The sequence below is a fragment of the Leuresthes tenuis genome, unplaced genomic scaffold, assembly GCF_036924035.1.
Source record: "Leuresthes tenuis unplaced genomic scaffold, fLeuTen1.0.hap1 SCAF_16, whole genome shotgun sequence".
Classification (NCBI taxonomy): Eukaryota; Metazoa; Chordata; class Actinopteri; order Atheriniformes; family Atherinopsidae; genus Leuresthes; species Leuresthes tenuis.
This window is the reverse complement of record NW_027325370.1, coordinates 2,967,306-2,988,839: the sequence shown is the minus strand read 5'-3', so window position 1 is coordinate 2,988,839 and position 21,534 is coordinate 2,967,306. Positions and strand designations below refer to the sequence as shown.

Below are 21,534 nucleotides of genomic sequence, written 5' to 3'. Positions count from 1 at the left end.
GCATTAGAACGAGGCGAGAGGAGAGTGGGAGGCGAAGAAACGGTTCGTGATTTCAACCCTCTCAGACTTTAAATGAAATTTTTAGAGCAGTTCAACTTATTTGCATCTGTAAAAGCTTAATCCCTAACCGCTGCTTAGCACAGAGCTGCACTTATAGTGTAATCAGATTCAGAGACGATAAGAAAACGCACAATGATACAAAACAGTATTTTATTATTGAAAAGACTCCCTTTGAGGTAATATCAGTGAAACAACATATGATACAATCTGTACACAGTTTATACGTCTGCAGAAACTAATCTATACATCAAAATAGTGTTTAAATCATTTGTTTCTTTATATTTTTACACCAGTTCATGATGTATTCACAGCAGAGGTAATCTGATTCCATTAATCCAGCTGGACCGACAGGCTGACGCTGCACTTCTCCTACACACACTCCTTGGATAACAAACAGAGATCAAACCACAGAATTAAGCTGTACTACCTTTGCAGAATACTACAGCTGCATATATAACAGGAACAGAGCCACAGAGCCACAGGTCAGTTGGGTTCGTCGATGGGTCGGCGACAGTAAGGACAGCAGTTGTGCTGCAGCACCAGGAGCTCATAATCCTCACTGTGAAACATCTAAGGGAAACACAGGCAGGGAAACGGTGAAAGCAGCCCCCAACGAGCGAGAAAGTAGAAAAGGAACACACACAAAACCCCACAATGAGTCGTAAGTGAGAGAGGAACAGGTTGGCGGGTCAGGAAGGTCGTTGTGGCAGTAAATGTTGTACCTTGAAGCAGGTGGGGCACATGGTGATGCTCACATCAGGCAGCAGGGAGCGGAAGTATTCCCATTTGAGCGGCCTGGGCCAGCGTTTGATCAGGACATCCCTTCTGCTCATGGAGCGCAGCACGGAGCGGCTCACCTTGACGGGGACAAAGGTGGAGCCCCCTTGCTGTTTGGACACACAGACGAGCAGAACCACATCCTCTTATGTCCTTTCAACCTCTCCAGCTGCTCTGCTCAGTCGGCAGAATATTAATCGCCTCTTCTCATTTGTCCTTTCTTTCCTTACCTCGAAACTCATTTTGGCAGTGAACGGATCCTCGTCCTCATCGTCCAAACCGTCATCTATCCTCAAAGACTGCGGCTCTTTATACTCATCAGTTAAGGACAAATAGGCAAAGCAACGAGCAGCACACTTTTCAACATCAGCTCCTTTATTGCCACACAGGTTTTCTGTAATTACATTTGGAAAAAAACCCCAGGGAGAGTGTTCTAAGAGGCAATGTGTTTAAAACAAGTTGTGGCTGTCATTCACATGGTGGCCTTGGGAGAACACAGCAGACCTCCGTGCCCTTGAGTGTCTGCTGGCTAATGCAGGTTAATCCCTGCACCACGGCTGTGGCTACGGCTCTTGGAGGGTTAGTGTCATTAAGATGAGACGGGAGAGCCTCACTAACCCTATTAGCTCAAGAGCTAAGATGACTTAGTTCTGACAGCTTACCCACAAGCACAGAATCAAGGCCAATGCAGACTAAACAGCTTCTTAGAACTGTCACAAGGTGGAGAAGAGCCACATGCTTCAATTAGAGGAGATGCAGTGTGTTGACTTAATTATTCATATAAATCACATTGAACAGTCTGTAACTTTACGTGCTGAGGAAGATCAAAGGATACCACCGTGGTCCAGGCCCTGCCCCCGTGCCTCCCTCTGATCTGCGTGAGGAACCTCCAGGTCAATAAGAGAAAGAGCCTCTTCATCGCTGATACCCTCCTCCAGGTAGAACTGCACCAAAGGCAGCACCTCTGCACACAAAGCAAGCAGCACTTTAACAAGAAAGAGACTAAGCAGAAAGGTTCCTCTGCCGGAGTGTCGCTGACCGTATGACGAGGCTGAGTAGATGAAAGGCTGCCTGCAGTTGATGCACACGCTGCCCTGGTTGTTCAGGAGGGGGTTGTTGGTGGAGCAGCGGTAGCACATCATGCCCTCGATCAGGTCCTGCAGGAAACATGCAGTTTTAAACCAACAGGGCGGCGACAGCGGCTCGAACGCCAGAATAACTCCTGCACGCACCTCACTGTCGTGGAAGGGCTTGGAGCGAATGGTGAGGCTGCCCAGCTCTATGGACTCCAGGAAGCGGGAGGGGACGTGGAGCTCCTGGAGCTTCTCGTAGGAGTACCTGGCGAGCTTGTATGCGCCCAGCTTTCGGCTCTGCTTGGCCAGCGCATACAGCGTGTTACTGCAGTCCGGTTAAGGCTAAAATTCTGTTAATGGGTAGCGAAACAGCGCTGGCTCCCTGGTGTTTGACTCGGGGAAAGCGTTGCTTGTTTGATTTCTACAGAGATTGATAGGAGAGGGGCTCAGAGAGAGGTAAGCTCAGGTCAATGAGCTGCAGCTGCAGCAACTCCACGCTGGCGCTTTTCCATCACTTCAAACTCAACGCCATTCCTCTCCACTCAGCCGCTCTCCAGCTCCTCCTACACACCCAGCTCTACAACCTTTTGATAATGCACGTCCTCCAATTGTGTAACTAGTTCAGCTCATGGGTTTTTGTGACACTGTGTTTAAACAACGTCCAACAAAGTCCCGCTTAGTCCATAAATCTTACTTCAAAGTCTCTGGAAGGGTTCAGTTTGGCCACAGAGGATCCCGGCTGCTCAGGCCAATTTCCTCCTCCAAGGCTGGCCTTTCCTTCCTCCTCCCGGCATCCACAGCGTGCAACTGTGTGGATTTGTCTCTATCCGTTTGTTCAAATCAAAACTTTTTGTTTGTGTGTACATATGCACCGAGTTCAGTAATCAAAGCACTTGTTTTGATAAGCGAAAATGTGCCTCTTCTCCTCCCCATCATCACTCCTTTTCTTTCTCTCAGCAGCGGTATGGCGTCCGCTGTGGCGCCAGCGCTTCCGTTTTCCCCCTACTTTTATCTCTTTTCCTCCACTTTATCATCACAGCCTGTGCCAGGCTTGATTTCACAGAGTTGTGGAAAGATTTCCAGACAGGAGGAGTCCCATTGTTGTTTTTTCTATATAACGCTGCATTAGGACTACTTCCTCTAGTGAAAGGATACACTTTAGAGACGCCTGGCGGTATGTCCTTGGTAAGGTTGTTTAGGAGGAATCTGCAGATGTTGAAGAGCGTCTCCGGCATGTGAGAACTGAAGGGTTCATCCTAAAGATTAAAAAAAAGGAAGAGAATTAGAAAAATATCTGATAACTAGCTCCTTTCTTATTACTTTAATCTTCAACCTGCTCTGAAAGCAGCCTGAAAGCAGCCTGACCCCCTTCCAGCGCCTCATCCCTCCTGAAAGGAACAGATGAATTTTCTTAAGCAATCACTAAAAGCATTTCATCCCTCAAGTTAATAGTTTGAATCTTTAGCGGCTGTCTGGGGGAATTAAAGTGAGATGCAGGGGTTTCCTGCTCTGGTGTGGATCACAGCGATGCCTCTGGGTGTGACCACCGAGGAGCCGAGAGCTGAAACAACAAACCGGGAAGACTGACACAGCCCAGGTCACTCATTCGGTGCTCTTAAGGAGGATTTTTGCTGTTTGTCGTGCTGTGTGGGGACCGCCGATGAGGCTGTCGCCTCGGCTGGTTACCATGGTGATAGAGGTCACGGGGGTTTCAGGCGTGTAATAATGGCGGTTCATTCGAGCTGATATTTCCCTTCAGTGAACTGCAGCCTCAACTTAATGCCCTCTCCTCCTGCTTTTGCTCACTTTGCCTAACACCCTTATCTTAATTTCTCCTAAAGCCTGACTCATTTCGTGGATTGACGTAATCTGACCGTAGTCAGACCTGTTTTTTTTCAACTCCCAGTAGTTTAGAGGAAGTTAAGTTGAAAAAAAACGTATGGAAAGTGGGAAGAAACACAGAACTGCATACAAACAGAAACAGACGTGTAACCTCGGGGCAGGAACTGTTTCAACAGCTGATCGGCTTAAATCTGGCAGGGGAGCAAAGCATCATGTTCTCACCGTGTAACGCTGAATGGAGCGATAGACGTGGTAAAGCTCAGCGAGATGCTGAAAACGCTCAAACTTCTTCAGCATTTCAACCCTCTGGTCTTCACTCTCTGGTTCAGACGAAAGGATGAGAAGAAAAGCTGTGAAGCTTTACCATAAACTGTGGTTGGATTATCGGTGCAGAGAAGACACAGCTCACCTCTGGCGATGTCCAAGCACTGCATTGACAGCATCCAGTAGTAGTAGCCTGCATCGTTGAACCGGTTCTCCACCACAGCGTTGTGGGTCAGCTGCTCCAGGACCTTCACCGCTTCAGTTTGACGCCCAGCCTTATGAAACGCTGGAAAAAAAGAGCAAAAGTCAGTCTCATCTGGTGGAACTTCCAGATTTAAAGTGACGGTTTAAACTCGAAGCACTTCTTTCTACACCTTTATGTGACCGACTCGTGTCCAGTATTTATAAACCGCATTAACCGGTAAGTATTTCACACATTAGACAAGCTGTATGAGAGAGTTTTTATCTTCCTGAAGTTTCAATTTGAGGAAGAAGAGCTTTTTATCTCCTCAGCAGAGGCGCCTTCCTGCCTAAAACATGTTTCTAAACGTGCCGAATCGCTACTTAATTAGCAAAAGTAAGCGTTTGTATCGAGGAAAAAGTAGGCCACAATGCAAAAGCTGAAAAAAGAGTCAAATGGAAGTTCAGCATACGTTATTTTAAACCTTAATACAGGAGCCAACAGTTGGCAGCTGTTGGAGACGGATTAGCAGATTGATGTTCTCACAGCCTCCTTATTTCCTGCTATACTCTCACCGGATTGTTTGTGCAAAAACACAGGATTCCAGCTCTCTTCTACTGAATATTGGACCTTCTTGGGCTCAAAAGAGCTCCACAGAGAAGGATAGAAATTAAGTGTAAATCGGCCTATTTTATCCAAGACAGAGCGCTGTCTGAAAGGCTTTAACTTCTGGTTTTCAGTCCTGTTTATTACCTCTTTAATGCACAGAGCCCTGAATCATACACACTGACAAACATGTGCATTATGTGCAAACTTCCAACACATAAACCCAATAAAAGCCAGAGTAATTTGCTCTTCGGAAACACAAGGTGGAAGATAAAGTCCTCCTTTTCACATCTAATAACCAGCAGCAGCTCTTTCCCGACAGGAAGGTTCTTCTTCCATATCAAACACCGCAGCCCTTTGACTTAAACATGAGAGCTATGCTTCATGTTCCTCTCAGAGGGTAATTAGAAGCAGCTTTTGAGAGTGATTTTACCCCCACAACCACAACAGGGGTCAGACTGTATTAGTGGCAAACATTTATCAGTGGTCCTAACTGGACAGAAACCACATTCAGCTGCTGTTGGTGACTGTTAGAGACAAGCACACGTCCCCTCCCCCGTTAAAGAAACACAAAACACAACCTGACAAGGCTACAGAAAGCCTCCAACCTTATAAATATACTTTATATTGTTCTGTAACGGGAATAGAAATCGCAAAGCCATCTTTTCAGGAGAACGATCAAACCTTTTCAGTGGATTTCAGGAATGATTGCTATTTCTTCTTGGATTGTTATTGAGAAGTAGCAGCCCTGTAGTGCGGGAGACAGCCCAGAATCCGAGACATAACAATCATCAGTAACACAATACCGCTTCAGCGCCTGTCTAAAAGCCACACAATCAACTAAATGCATGACCATAAGCAAACCCCAACACAATCAGGTCTGTGCAGTCATGAATTCCACGGAGAGGACGACAGTGCAGAAGAGGAAATATGCCTGCCGAGATCATAATTATAAATCTATGAGCTGATTATAACTATGGTTACAGTAAGTAATCATCATCAGAGCTGCTTGTAGCTCTGGTGATTAGAGGCAACAAGCATGTCATTCAGCGACCAGGCCGCCCCGCTCTGTCCTGCTCTGCTCCAGCAAAGAGGATCATGTTTTACAGGGATACAGAAAATCATAAGGAAGTAGAGAAAGAATCACTTCCATATGTAAACACTGGCTGCCGGTGCAGGCCTCGTGTTCACCGAAATGATCCTGAAGGCATATAAGAGGACATATGTTGCTGTATCCAGACAATGAGCTGAATGCCTAAAAGTGGAGCTGACCTTTTTGGGCCTCCTCGAAGCGGTCGTTTTCAGCCAGCCACTGGGCATAAGGCACAAAGACGTCGTATTTGAACTGAGGGTGCTTCTCCACCAGAGAAAAGGCCTGAGAAATGAACAGATTATGCATTAGATGGATATGTTCACTTGAATTCAGTCCCACATGCTGTGAAAGCGCATGTAGTGCATGTAGGGAACGGTGTTGGACTGCCCCAGGCAATTAGGCCTCAGCTGCAGCTGATTAGGGAGACACAAGTTACCACATATTTTATATATAAACACACATTACCTCAAGTCAAAATATTTCTACAATATCATTCATTAGTTAAAACGAGCCAAGTCGGCTTCACACTCAATTAGAGCTACAACTGTAACTCTATTTGAATGACAGGACATAAAGAGCTGCGGTAGCGCCCCTCGGACACATTTCTGCCTGACATGGTAACTAATTAAGCTCAAAGTCCTGTAGCTAAATCTGAGCCAATAAACACACACCAATCATACCGTACAGTAAAACCGTGTGTCCCAGGCCAGTGAGCCTAGAGTCACTTCAACAAATACTTTTCTTAAAAAGAAAAGATTGGGAACAGTAAATAGCCTCCATATGGTCCATGCTGTAACTCTGGCTTGTCTTTGTTTCCACCTCCCCCAGAGATGCACATAAAAACTAAACTACCTCCACCCCCTGCTCTTTCTTCCTTCTCTCTGAGGATGGAATAAATATTCCAAGAAGCATGTCATCATAATTTGATGTTCTGTTTTGCTGGCTCCAGTGTTTCAGCATGCATCTCTGTAACCCAACTGCAGGCTGCAGATGGATTAAAGAGATGCAGCGTTTCTTTTTGTCTGAGCAGCATGATCCACTCTGATGGAGGAGTTTGATTGGAAGCAGAATACGGTTTCATGCACAGAGTGTTGAGCTTCTAACTCCCAGCTCGTCATCATGTGGGCATCGAGTCAGACCAATCTAAAGCTTGATGGTTAGCTCTGAATGTGTGGTTTCAGTTGTCAGTGAACGAGGAAATAAGGCCTACATTTGTCTTATTCTTCACCCTCAACTGTGGTTGCTCTGACAAATACTGCAGAACTGAACAAGCCGTGAAATGCAGCAGTTTATTTTGTGGTTCGTGACACTTTTGAGGTTATTTAGCACAGAAAATGTTTGTGACTGCCACAGGATTTTCATGTGTAGGTCCTGATAAGCTGAGAAGGTGCATAAGTGTAGTGTTGTTATCGCCACCTTCCTGGGTTCAAACCCCCTGCATGAAAGGTACTACCTCCAGCTGGGGTCCTTAGGCAACTTACAAATGCATAAACATAACAGACCTCTTCCCAATGTCTGGTTTCCACATGCAGGTCCAACAGAGCCTTCAGGTCGCCCATCTTTGAATAAGTCTCCGAGGCGTAGCCATGGTGTTTCAGCCTCTTGAAGTGGAGTGCACATTTGGCCAGGGGTTCACGCTCGGCCTTGTCCAACCTGCGGGCGATGTCAATCAGCCTGTAAAAAGAACACGAGTTCACAGACAGGCTGAAGGAAAATAACACTCGAATGGGGATCTGTTGGAACAAACTGTGCTCATGACCCCGGAAAGAATGCGACTCAGTCAGGGTCACAAGCTTAATCTGATTCGGGTTAAAGAGCTCTGACTGTGTTCAGCACTGATCCACTGGCAGCACCGCGGGGGGGGCTTGCAACGTGCGCACATCAGGTCAGATGCAGTCAGCAGAAAGCTCCGACATGACCATCAGATGTCAATTTGTCTGGTTGTCAACAGCTCAGACTCACGCGCCGCATTCCCGCTGTGCACAAGTGGGCCAAACTTAACAGAAAGTTAATTGTTCACAAGGAGCCTGGTAGCTGTTGCATCTTCCTCCAGTGTGTCATGTGTCAGAAACATGATCCAGATATTTACTTAAGCCGCCTGCTGAGGAGTGCCTCAGATGAGTATTATGCTGTCAGTCTGCACCACCCCAGAGATAATGACGGCACAGAAGAACCTTTCAAATGTCTTATCAGCTGCCTTCTGATTAGTAAAGATCTAAGACAACAAGAACCAAAGGTTTGGGCACATTTTTGACACATGCTGCAGCTCCTATGACTTTAGGTGCTGTACCAGAAGAACTGACGACTTTCACGGCACGCGAGACGCAGTAATTGTGCTCTGATTGGTCCAAACTGTGCAAGCAAACACTGATTGATTGCAGCACTGGCGTCTGGCGCTAGAAGATCCTTATATAAACACCCCTGTAAATATCAACCCTACAGAAAAGGAGCTGGCTTTATTGAGCCCATATGCAACGGAGGAGACTCTCACTGCCAGTCAACTTTTATGCCACTTCAGCATCTCTATCGATAACGGTTCGGTTCAGCAGCACCTCCACTCACATGTCTGCCCAGCCGTGCTCTCCAATGATATCGATGGCTTTCAGATGCTCCCCTGCTGACAGGTACATCTCCGCTGCTGCCCGTGGCTCCTTGCTGCTTTTGGCCCAGTCGGCCTGTTTGGTCATTAGCATTCGAGTGCTTTTCGGGTCTGTGGCCCCGACAAACTCCTGCAAATAGAGAGTTATTATGAACACAAAGTCCATTTGAAGACTGATGACCGAAGTCGTCAAAAGTTCCCATGAAGCAGTTTGCAGTGTGCAGGAATTTATGTGTTTACTGTGAAAACAGAATTCAAGGAGCACCACTCCCACTGATAGGTCTGGAACAGCACCACCCATCATTCTGCACCCACTTTATTAGTGTTTTTGCTCGGATTTAGACTCAAAATTCGCAAATGTGGGACGAGCCATCGGCATTTTTAAGAAGTTAAGACATATGAAAGCATTTAAGCATTGAGTCGGGATGATTATTGTCGCAAGCGAAATCTCGAGGGTGAAAGAGAAAAAAGTCCACTTCAGATAGACAAAGTCACGAGGGTCCAGACTGAAGCCGAAAGGAGCGAGTCAGGCGGCTCAAAGGCCTTTCCCTCCGGTGTCCATCCTACCTAAAACAAACAGCCTGTGGGACCAGATGGCCGCGCCGTCACATAAATATACAGCCAACACATCAAACACAGAAAAGATCTGAGACGCATGCATGCAGAAATATACACGAACAATTCATGGCTGTGTCATCTACTCCAGTAAAGCGAACGCCGATGATCAAAACGACCCCCCACGTGTAAACAGAAAAGCTTGAATTCTGTTTTTAAAGCCGCAACTGACCTCCTCGAAGCCCTCACACAAGAGCAGATGTTTGCTTTATTTCCCTCCATTTGTGCTCCAGCTCCTACTTTAACTGTGTGCGTAAGTTGCACCGATCAGATGATTTATGTGGAGATCGCAGTGACGTTTGGGAGATGAAAGTCAAGGCCCCAACTTGGCATAACCGCATATAAGGAAGAAAAACACATGTTCTAAACCCATAAAACACGCAATGCTTCACGGGTTTCTTCCATCCGTGATGATAAGGAGCTGTGTTCCATGTGCATGTTCGTGGTTTAGTCAATCGATTATTCAATCACCTTGGCGTACTCAAACATCCGCAGGTCAGAGTACATGCTCAGGGCTCTGGATTCGTGGCCATTGCGTTTGTAGAGCTTGGCTGCCTCGTGGAATTTCCCCTGGAAGGCAAAGACATCTGCCAGGAACAGCTCATTGTCGTTCTCACCCCGCTTCTTCCTCTCCTGCAAATCAGTCAACGCAAATACGGGCATTTGTGAGCCGAGATAAACACATGTGCACAGAAAGAACTACTGGCATGCAACACTAAACAACTCTTTTTATTGAATGCTACGAATATTCTCTCTTTCTGCATTTTACTGAAAGTGGCAGAGTTGGATGTTTTCCCGGATTTAAACCAGAACCCGGCAGAATCCGCCCAGTTCGGACCGACTGCCCTGCTCTCAGCATGTTTCTGCTGCCTGGATCTGCAGATTTTACAGAGTTTTCCTTCTGATTACCTCTATGCTGTTGATCAGCTCCAGGTAGCGCAGGTCTCGGATTCTGATGAAGGCCTGAAAACGGAAGGAATACACAGAATGATTTAGGAGATTGGTTCTCAGAATCTGATGTGCTGTGCTTTTGTTTGCGATACCAGACTCTTAAAGCTCCTGCCTCAGTGATTAATTAACCTCTTAGGCTCCCGCCTCCCTTTCTAATTTTCCACCCAGAAAACCACCTCAGAATTTGCCGGCTCCACAACTCTGAGGCTGTGAAAAAACGCCTCCTTGTATTTCCACCGAAGCCTAATCAAAACTGCTAATTAAAAAGGTAAATAACAGCGTAATAAGTGGTGCTTATGGTTAGATTTTTGTCTTGGTAACAGAAATTAAGCACACAAATAGTACGTTCCCATACTCAGGCTTGAAAACATTTGAAAAATGACCAAGAATCCTTCTTTTTTCCCTCATAAATATCAACAAACCCACACATCGGCTTGCAGGTAAGGTCCGAGGTGCATATTGTGCGATGGTGCTGCTGATTTTAGCTGTAAATTGTACACTATGAGGACACCGGTCTGAATCAGAACAGCTTGTGCATCTGACTGACCTTCTTGGCGGTGTCAAAGTCAAGGCCCTCCAGAGCCTCTGTGGCCAAATCCCTCCAGTCGCTGTCTGTCACTCCAAGACAGGCGATCTGATAGGCCTCCTTAAACATCTTCCTCTCCAGGTACTGGTACATGGGCGCAGACTGGGCAGAGCAATAATAAAGCGTTAGAAAGATGCTTTGTTTTGTCATCCAGGCCAACAAAGCCCTACGCACCTGAGGCACCTCCACTGCAGACATGGAATAAACGTGGAGGCAGAAGATCTTCGAGCCGTTGTAGCCGACCATGAAGCCCTGCATCTTCTGCTGGTGTACAGGAAAGTTACTGGCCTTGATGTTGAGGTAGCCATTCCCAGAGAAGCACAGCATGTCCTCACACTGGGTGTTCCAGGCCACGCTGTTCGCGTTTGGCTCCTTCAGAAAATAAATCAGAAAGGGTAAATGAATGTGCCTGTTTCTGTTTTGTTGCTTCTTTCCATTCTTCTGCACCCTTTTTTAAATCTGCCATCATTTCCACTGCCGACTGACCTGAAAAAGCAGCTCTTTGCTGTTGATGGCATAGACCAGGAGCGTGTTGTGCTCATCAACCACAGCCAGCTTATTGCGGGAGGCACTCATGTCCAGGCAGCGCACCGACGTCGACAGCTTCAGCAGCGTGATGGGAAACGGGTTGTCCACAAATATCTTCAGGATCTACACGACGAGCAGAGCACAATTAAAACAGACCATCTGAGTCAGTCAAGCCCTCGTTGCAGAGGGTGCTTCAGCGTCACAGAGCAGCACCTTAACCTCTGATCCAATCCGAGAGAAGCATGCAAATCCCATTTAAAGGCCTGCAAATCCTCCCGAGGAAAGAAAGATTTTCTGTCATGTTCAAATCCCTTGACCACTGGCATCACTATTTCCAAGTTTGACAGTTTGTGAAGCACTCACTGCTCCGTTCTTTAACCCCACAAGTAGGCCCTCTCTGCCTGGCGGCCCACCGATGACTTTGATGTAACGAATCAGAGACTCCATCACCCATTCTTTTTCCCTGATGCTGGTGAAGGACAGACACTGGAGCCTCTTCTCCTGCACAGAGCCGAAGGAGAAAGGTGAAAACACAATAACATACAGTAACATGCTGCAAATGAGACAGCAGTGGAATTATTCACTTTTTACAGCAGCATTTCACAGTCTGTTAATCTTCATTAAACAGACTCATGAAAGTCAAATGAATTCTGGCATGTTGTACCTTAAAACCCTGCAGAGGGTGCTTCACTGTCCCAAAGCAGCACTATAAAGATAAACTATGATTTAATCTACGAGAAGCATGCAAAGCCCATATATAGGGCCTACAAATTGTCTGACACATGAAACATGAGTATGCCCAATGGAGAGATCTGAAGCAGCTCTGTCACACAGGGAGATTTAAAAGGGATGGCTGCTGCTCCTCCCCACCAGATTCTGCCAAACACGCTGAGACGAAAAGCAGAAAGGAACCCCAGGAGAAGCCCACTGCTTTAACAGACTGTGGTCCTTCCCCCTTCATTCAAACGGTCTTATTTTATCCAGCAGAGGCTGCACAGCACATGTACAGCGGACGCCTTGGGCAAGCCAGGCAGACACATCTGCGATAAATATCTAAATACTGATTCACTCCGCTTTCATCATAATTATGGAGCTCAAATGTCTCCTGCAGCTTCTTGCACAACCGCGGGTGTTTGAGTGCAATTCACAGGGAACAAGTGTCACTGGAGGTCAGAAAACTTTGCTCTGAGAATTAGAACGACGGCTCTAAAAAGGCTGCGTTTGATTTGCAAATCTAATAAACCAATATAGAAAGTAGAAAGCATGTCGAGTGTTGAAAGTGCTCAGTGTTTTCAAATAAAAATATCAGGTCATCTTGAATTTGATGGCGGCTACACATCTAAAAAATGTGGAACGGGATAGAAAAAGGGTGGAAAAGTCAAAGGAAACAGCTGGAGAAACATGTTGGGACTAAATGGGTTAACTGGCAACAATACATCAGTTTGATCAGAAGTGATTGGGTGTGAAAAGAGAACCTCAGAGAGGCAGAGTCTCTGTGACACTGTCCCACATCTATGCAGTCAGAACACTTATATTGCATATTATATTGTCTGACCACAGCTCACGGTGCCATTAAAAAGCAGGTTAAAGCTCCACCGTGGAAGGCAGAAGCTGCAGAAACACTTCTCTGAAAGCTCATTTAAAACGGACAGAGGCAAAGAGCCAATAGAAAACTGAGACTCGTTGGAAGTCATGGCTGCCAGGGAGCATCCGGCTTGTTGTCAGCACTTTTTTTTTTAGGTGTGTTGCTGCCGTCAAATTCAAGATGAGCTCATATTTTTCTTGAAATAATGAAGGTGTCTGACTTTTAATGTTTTATATGTTTACGGTGAAATAGAAGTAAAACCCAAGCAGGATGTGGCAGCAGCCAATGAAAGCCTGTCTCCTCCGACCTGACACAGAATGATGTGCTGGGAGCAGACCACCAGCAGGTTGCATTCAAACTTCCTGCAGATTTTCTCCTTGATGCGATAGTGCATGTCATAGGAGTCGTCCGAGAAGAGCTCGTAGATGAGGATCTTCTCCGGCAGCTGGATGGCGAGACGGTTTCTGTAGATGGCAATCTTCTTCACCAGCTCTCGACACTTGATCCTCACTGGGAAAGAGGTGAGGATGTGAGAGAGAGTGGAGACGTAGGGTTAGGAAGGCTTATTCATATCAAGTGCCGTATTCTTCGGGCTATAAGGCGCTAACGGGTCTATTTTCGTACGTAAAGCGGGTTATGAGGCGCATTAAATGAAACAAAACTCAGATAAATCTAACTTTATTCAGCTCACTTGCTGTACTGACTGATAGCGTTGAGTTTGGAGCCATTTTTAGGGCAATAGGTATAGAAAATGAATGAATGAATGCACACACCTTAATGTTGGAGCACAGATCGTGTGACTACGGTGGCCCGTAATGCTCAAACCATCAAGCAGTGCAGCTTTTGCAGCTAACCAAGGCCGAGCTAAAACATTCTGACAGATTTTTGAGCGCCGTGTACCTCATAAAATCAGTTCTAGGTCAGAAAGCACAACCAGAATTAATCCATATATTAGGCACACTGACGATTTTTGAGAAAATTAAAGGATTTTAAGTGCGTCTTATGGTCGAAAAATACGGTATTTGATATGATTTAGACACTTAGACTCTATATATACCCCTGATTGTGACACCAGAAGACTTTAAACACATTATTCTTGGAGGCATCACCTTTTTTTTCAGTGATAAGATGCTGAACGATGACGTCGGTCATGCTGTCTCTGTAAGCATAGCGATCTTTGTACAGGCCGTGAACTGTGCTGAAGATAAGTTGGTAGCAGGCGATGGTCCCATCCTGGCAGCCCAACACCTAGGCAAGAAACAACAATGTTGCAGTACATCCTATTAACACCTCCAAGAAAAGACTGAGGGAGTGGGAAAATGTTCCCGTTGTTAAAGCATCTAACCAGCAGAGTTGAAAGAACCTGCCAGAAACCAATTCTCTCCTGTGTGCCTCATCACTTTCAGTTAAATATAGTGAGAGGAAAAGCTGTAGAAGTAGCTCTGATTGAGCATACGTTGTGTATCTGTGTAGTTAAGGAGGAACTGTTTTTAGCACATCAGAATAAATGCATCACTGGCAACGTGAATGTCACATCTGAGCAAACAGTGTTGCTTTAAAACTCTTATTTCTGTTCCCTCACTATGACACACGTCATGATTCCAGGGTAGGAAATGGCATCTTTTACAGGCACATGACTTCACAAGCTGTGCACCCACCACAAAGTTGGAGTCAGGCTTAACTCGGCACGTCCACACCCAGGAGTTCTGCTCTCCGATGGTTCCCAACCGCACGCCATCTTTAGTGTAGAGGGACACCTGTTTATCGGCGCCACCCATCACGATGTACTCGCCCTTGGAGAAGAAGCTCACACAGCACGGGTCGTAGGTCAGAGTTCTGTCTTTTCCAATCTACGGGGGAGACAAACAGAGAGAGGAGGACGTAAAAATGGGACCCAAACAAGCTTTTCTTGCATTATTGCTCGAGGGTTAGAGACAACATTTCCGGTGTCTGATCAAAGTCCTCAGAACACTCAACAACCCCTTTGATAGTGAGGAAAAGAAAGAGTTCCTCTGGTTTAAATGGCTTTTGTTTTGTGAGAGTTCAAAGTCCATTTGCTCAGCATCATATCAGGTCACCCAGTTCTATCCATCTGCTTTCCCTCATTGTGCAAAAAAGCTTCCCAGAGAATCCCTCGATATTTCCCTCCACCACTGTGCTGTAATCAGAATAAAATGTTCATTTAAAGCCATAAATAGGCCAATGACGATTCATGAGCCTAAGGCAGAGAAACGAACAATCCATATTTGTCTATAATTACAATATAGCCTACAGGGAATAGGGGAGGAAGGAGGGACAGTGAGGGGGCCATTAAAGCACAGCAGGATCACTTCCAATGCACTGTTATGGTTTCAGCAGAGCCTGACAGCCTGATTACAGCAGGAAACACAGACCCTAAATTCAGTTAAGAGTTTCCAAAACGATAGATTTTAGACAAACAATCTCAAGTTTTTTTGTTTCTTACTGCTGTAGCCACTTATAGCACATAGAGGACGATTAATGCTTCCCTTTTGTTTAATCTCTCCAGTGTTCTTTTAGTAGTTTAAAGTAACAGGAGACAGTGGATACAGAGTGTTGTTTTTAGGCTTTTTATTCTATTGATTACTGATAATCACCTGCTTCCCACTGAGCTGGTAGAAGGAGAGCTTTTGACCCCAGTCTGCCACAGCCAACATGTCGTTGTGTTCATCCCTGTAAAACGAAAAGATTTCATCCATGAGTGCTTGTGACAACCTTCAGGGCTGAAGGGGGGCTTTTGAGTAACGATGACCGAAAAATCAGAAGCCAGCCTTCATTTAAGGGAACTTTTATGGCAAAGCCCAACACAAAAAGTCAGTTATGGAGGGAAATGGAAACCTTTGGTATGTTTTCGTTCCGATCAGCTTTGATTTGCATGTGAAGACAGAGTATTGTATTACACCGGCACCCATAGACCCTGTCAGAACTGTCAAAGTCCACCTCAATTCCCAGGAAATCAAAGCTCAAGAGATGCTTTTCCCTGACCGACCTCATGCTCTGACCTCTCTACCTCATGACTGATTATAACATGTAAAGCTGCCTCTCACTGGCTTTCTATAGCAGCTGCAGGAGGAGTCTTGGGTTTGGCTGCAGGGGACAGCAGAGAGTGGAATCAGCTGATCCAAGGCATTATAATCTCCCTCACAGTTCAACCACTCGCATGTCAACTGCTGCCACCTGCTGGCCACAAGCAAACGGTTCACCTGAACTGCAATAATCTCTAATTCACACAATCATGCTTAAATCTGAGTAACACTGAAAGCACCATGAAGGTCATTAAATATATAAAAAGCATTATTATGTGCATTTATTTTTTTAGTTACAATGATTAAAAAGGACTAACTTAGAGGGATTCCAAGCGATGGACCAGATAGGAGAGGAAGAGCCCCCTGGACGCTCTATTTTCACCTTCTCCTCTCCATTCTTGTTGCATATGCTCACCACACCGTTCATCATGCCAAGAGCAAGGTACTGCCCATCGTTTGTCCACCTGCAATCAAATGAAACCCTGGCTGCAAGATCAACCCTTCACAGGAAAAAGCAAGGCTGTCTCAGAAAGTTGACAGACATCACATACCCACAACATGTTATTTTGCTGCTGACTTTCTGTTTGTTGACAGATTTTTGCTCTGGGGACCACAGACCTGAAAATGTAAGAAATATAACGATGTAATTTGGTCTCTTTCAAGGGGAAGTCTGGTATTTTTAAACCTGGACCTTATTTTTGGCATGAAATACGTTCATCTGCTCACAGAGAACAGTTTGGTGAAAGTCGGCGTCCTTCGGAAGATATTTAGATAACTGGAGATCCATATAACGGAGTGAACGGGGCTTAGAGGATGCAGCCTCTAAATAAGGCATTATCTGTCTTTATTTCACCAATACTTTAAGAAGAATGAATGAATGAACGTGTGCTATAGCTCTGTTAGCTCATAGCTGCTGTGTTGTTGTTATTGGCGGCTATCGGGGGGCTTATAGAGGGCTTTCTACACACTTGTCTACTGGGATGATGTCATCGATGCCCGCCTGCAGCACAGCTCATTCACTCCGATAAGAACGTCCATCTTACTCAAAGTTGTCGTCAAAATCTGATAAATATCCTGCCATGTTGCACAAAACTATCAGCGGCAAACTCTGTGTGAAGTTAGCCGACTGTCACAGAGCACGGAGTGAATAAACTGTGCTGCAGGGGGGCGTGTGGATGAAGTGGTCCCAGTAGAGTGCCTGTGTAGAAATCCCTCCGTTAGCTCTCCTATAGCTGCAAGTAGCCACATAACAGCAGCTATGAGCTAACAGAGCTATAGCACACGTTCATTCATTCATTCTTCTTAAAGTATTGGTGAAATAAAGACAGATAATGCCTTATTTAGAGGCTGCATCCTCTAAGCCCCGTTCACTCCGTTATATGGATCTCCAGTTATCTAAATATCTTCCGAAGGACGCCGACTTTCACCAAACTGTTCTCTGTGAGCAGATGAACGTATTTCATGCCAGAAATAAGGTCCAGGTTTAAAAATACCAGCGTTCCTCTTTAAATTATTTATGTGTTGACAGCATGTTGTGTTGAAGATTGACTTGAACTCGAGGTGCACTCACCAAAGTCCCCAGAAGAGCAGGAGGCAAGTTGGTGAGTGACTGGGTTGTAGGCAACACACTGGATGGCGTCATTGTGACTAAACATTAAGAGAGTGACAGAGAATTATGCAATGGCCATAATGATGTCAGAGAACACTGAGTAACAGCGAGTAAAAGACACTTACGTATATTTCAAAATGCCCTCTAGTTTAGAAGTCCAGATGATAATACTTTTGTCAGCTGATCCTGAGGCAAATCTTTTACCTGCAGAGGAATGCATGTCCATGTGTTAGTGAAATAAAACATGCTGAGTGACACAGAAATATGTGGTGTGTAAACTGAAAAGCAGTTCGGTACCATCCTTGGCATAAGCCACACAGTACACTGTGTCTTTGTGTCCTTTTAAAGGCTGGATGATAGTCCCTTCTGCTGCATCACACACCTGCAAAAAGGAAGAGTTTATTTCACTGAATCCAACGTGTGTCTTTATATTAAAATGAATTTAACTCGTAATGTGCATCCATTCTTGCATTTTCAGCCTCGAACACATTCTTAAACAAGTTGGGAGATAAAAGAAGACGGGAAAAAGGTGATCGTGCAGTAAGACTAGAAGGGATGTGCATGTTTCTCTCCACAGTGGAGAAGAATAACTAAACCACTGGAGCAATCTGGAGGAAGTTCATTGTGTAAAGAGCAAAGATGCAACCATAAGCAGGACATGACCGAGTCTGACCAGTGGTTTCCTTCCATGTAGCTTAATGTTAGCTTCGATGCTAACGTTATATCCTCATTTGTAAGCTTTGGATAAAAGCGTCAGCTGATGAACATAAAACATCCCTCAGACTTCACTGCATCAAGAGCTGATGTCAGGAATAAGGGGAATCTTTGCCAAACACTACAACACTGAGCATTCACTAGATTTGTGTCTTCCTTAGCAGAAAAAAAAGAAAAAGGACAGTCTTACCAGCACACGAAGCCCTGCAGCTATTATGAGTTGGCTCCCATCAGGCTTGAATGCAATGTCATACACTCTGTGAAAGAGAGATTTGTGTTAAAATAGATTTCTAATAAACTGATTAGTCTGTCGGCATCATTGTTGAGGACCCATCTGTCACTGGGATAAGCTTTTAAAAGGTTCACTACTGCGTCTGACTGTAAGCACAACTCAGTTGTTGTTTTAATGGTTATCTTCTCCTTTATATCTTGTGCATATGCACAAAAATGTATCACAAAAGTGACACAGCACACAGCCCTACCGATGGTTTAACACTATTTAACCTGCCAAAGGAAGAATGATGTTAAAGTTAAAAAGAATAAAGTTAAAAACAAAATCATTTGGAATATAAGGGGGAGAAGAAGCATTCAGACACCACATTAGATGCTAAATTACACTCAGTTTATGTTGATGTGACTCATAAGTTCCACTTTAAGCAGTCGAGGGCATTTTCAAGGGACTTAGTCGTGTTACTGTTAAAAAACAGATTGATCAAATGTGAGAGGAAGTCGGGGGGCGATAAGAACGTTCTGGACAGTATACATATTGCATTTAAGGGTGTATTGCGAATAGTTTCCTGGCTTATACAGGGGAGAAGGTATTACTCCAGGCTCCATTACTCCAGGTATGTAGTGGAAAAAATTACCTCCACGCTTTGTTTCCAAATGAGATTTTACCACAGCTGTGGTAAAACTCCTTTATCCAGAAAATGTGCCCCTACTTTAAGGAATAATCAAATGTGGGGAACGGCAGGTCCGTCCTTAGAAGCTATGAGAGTAGCACCTGGGAAAAGATGTCTCAGTTTAGTCCAGTGTAGTCTGAGAAGGACCCTTGTTTGCTTATGTTGGATATTTAAATGGGTAAGTGTCCATGTATGTCTGCATGGAGGAAAATATGCACACATATGAATAAACCTGCAGGTGAGTGGCTGCACACAGCCCCGCTTTTGTATTACAGTCCATCCCAGTTTATGTTATCTTTAGAGTGTGTCACGGTTTATTTTCTGTTCCATGTCTCGTCATTTCCTGTTTTATTTTGAAAGCACTGACCTTCTCCTCTCGTTTCAGGTATCTTGGCCTTCCTCCCGTGTAAAGCGTCTGATTATCTTCCCTGATTCCCAGGTGTTTCCACCTGTTCTTGGTCCCTCATGTGCTCAAATAGTCTGCGTTTCCCTTGTCTTGTGCATCATTACCAGCCCTTTGTCTTGTTCTTTCAGCCATAGTTTCCTGCAGTGAGCGATCCTCCTGCAGTGCTGCCTTGTTTTGTAATTTATTCTTACTCATAGCCTTAGTTTATTTATTCTAAACGGAAGTTTCATAGTTTTGTTTTTCCTCCGTTTTCAAGGAGAGATTTTTCGTTGTAACTTTTCATTGTCACCTCCGTTAAAGGAGAGTTTGAGTTAATCATTAAGGTTTCATAGAGCCTCTGTTTGTTAAGAGTGCGTCTTTTGTTTAATCCGCCTCGTTAGGAGAGTGTGTCTTTGTTTTAAGTGTTCATAGCTTTTCTGTCTTCCTCCCAGTTTGGAGAGTTTTATGTTTGTAACTTTCATAGCTGAGCTCCTCCTCCGCCACAGTTACTGAGGAAGCGCTTAGGTTTTCCACAGCCTGTTCTTTTGCTCTGCCTGCTGTGCTGCATTTAATAATAAAACCCGCTTGGAATCCAAAATGACCCTGAGACTGTGTCCTGAGTCCCCTGGTAACTTTTAAAATGTAACTCTATAGAAATCAAACAGTGAGAGGGGTCGTTATGTATGTCTAACTTTATATATAAATAACTTTAAATATATATGCTGCTTTCTTTATGGGGCAAATGTTTTTAATAAATTACTATTACTCACAACAAGCAAGAGAAAAAAGAACCCAACTTTCACCAAACTGTTCTCAGTGAGTAGATAAACGTATTTCATGCCAGAAATAAGGTTTAAAAATACCGGAGTTCCCCTTTAAGGCCATGTTTAAAATATTATGAAGAGTCTGTGCTGAAACTGAGGAATAAACACAATAAAAATCCATCAAACTAATGTGCCGGTATGTTACTGTATTTAAGAGCTGGCAATTTGTTAAGTTACTCCCTGCTGACGATGTTAGACCTGTTAATAAAATCATTTCCACTGGTTCATCAACTATTTCATTCTGACACTTGCAACCAAAGTGAGTTTTTGTGTAGATAACAACGTGATTTTGGCTGCCTCTCATCTTTCTCACAGAGTTGTTGGTCTGTTCTCATATTAATAAAAGGGATACGTTCATATCAACCAAGATCATCACTCTAAGTGAGTGTTGAGTTGAATAAATTCAGTAAAATACCTTTTACCTGAACCTGGAGGTTTACTTTTGGGAAGAAAAGAAAATGACTTCAAGTGTTCTACAATAATTACATTTGAAATCCCTATTGTACCATAATAACAAATATTGCGAAAACTGCAGTGCTGATTTAGTTCATAGACTGTTTATAAAGTTTATGTAGACACATAAACTCTATAAAGTGACTCAATAGCTGGCGATAGTAGCTCGAACTTTATTGACTAAAAAAAAAAATCGAAGAGATCTTTAAAAAATGTTAATTGCAGCGCTATCAATAGGTCGATGTTTTGTAATAACACGACATGAAAATGAAAGCAATCATGTGTTATCTTAAACAACGTTAGTCTGGAAGCTGCTTCAGTTGAAAAAGAAAAATCTTTCATCCAAACCAAGCAGCTGTGCAGCGAAAATCAAGAAAAAAAAGCTAACATGACCGAGCTAGCTTAGCGTGAGCGTTTAATACAACCAGAAACTTCGCGCGACAAATAAACAGTGATAAACTACATTATTTATATGGCATATATCACTTAAATAGAACATGTATAAGCTGTCCACCAGTTATTAACCACAAACCAAAGGCTGCGGTCCTAGTGCTAGTTAGCTAGCTAACACTAGTTTACATAGCAACCACCGTTGCTATCCACCGAGCGTTCTATCCCAGCATCAGGCCTGCGTAGGAAAATTAACCATCATCCCTGCAGACTCTTACCGTTCACGGACTTTATCTTGCCATGCTTGTACGGCTCTCATTTCCACCGTTTAATTGCATAAACAATCACAAGATGTTCTTCTTCTCTTTCTTCTATTGATCAACAAGTTGTTGTTGCTGCTTCTCTGGTTGTCATGGCTCATTCGCACTGCGCAGACTCAGATCTGCACGCTAC

The 21,534-nt window shown here is 44.4% G+C and overlaps 1 protein-coding gene across 1 annotated transcript; it reads right to left on the bottom strand.

Moving 5' to 3' along the window:
- Nucleotides 1-231: 231 nt before the first annotated feature.
- On the bottom strand, nt 232-21,509 carry ift122 (intraflagellar transport 122 homolog (Chlamydomonas)). The gene is made up of 29 exons (XM_072367263.1): nt 21,360-21,509; nt 18,318-18,384; nt 17,711-17,795; nt 17,539-17,617; nt 17,375-17,451; nt 16,356-16,422; nt 16,122-16,268; nt 15,376-15,451; nt 14,419-14,610; nt 13,870-14,008; nt 13,068-13,270; nt 11,539-11,676; nt 11,134-11,298; nt 10,822-11,019; nt 10,609-10,749; nt 10,020-10,073; nt 9,582-9,743; nt 8,459-8,625; nt 7,399-7,570; nt 6,076-6,178; nt 4,162-4,302; nt 3,975-4,072; nt 3,066-3,166; nt 2,070-2,235; nt 1,877-1,994; nt 1,673-1,801; nt 1,068-1,144; nt 783-947; nt 232-630 (listed from the first exon to the last, which is right to left on the bottom strand). Exons 1-29 carry the CDS (start codon nt 21,398-21,400, stop codon nt 544-546), a joined length of 3,555 nt encoding a protein of 1,184 aa, XP_072223364.1. The 5' UTR covers nt 21,401-21,509; the 3' UTR covers nt 232-543.
- Between the last annotated feature and the right edge of the window lie 25 nt (nt 21,510-21,534).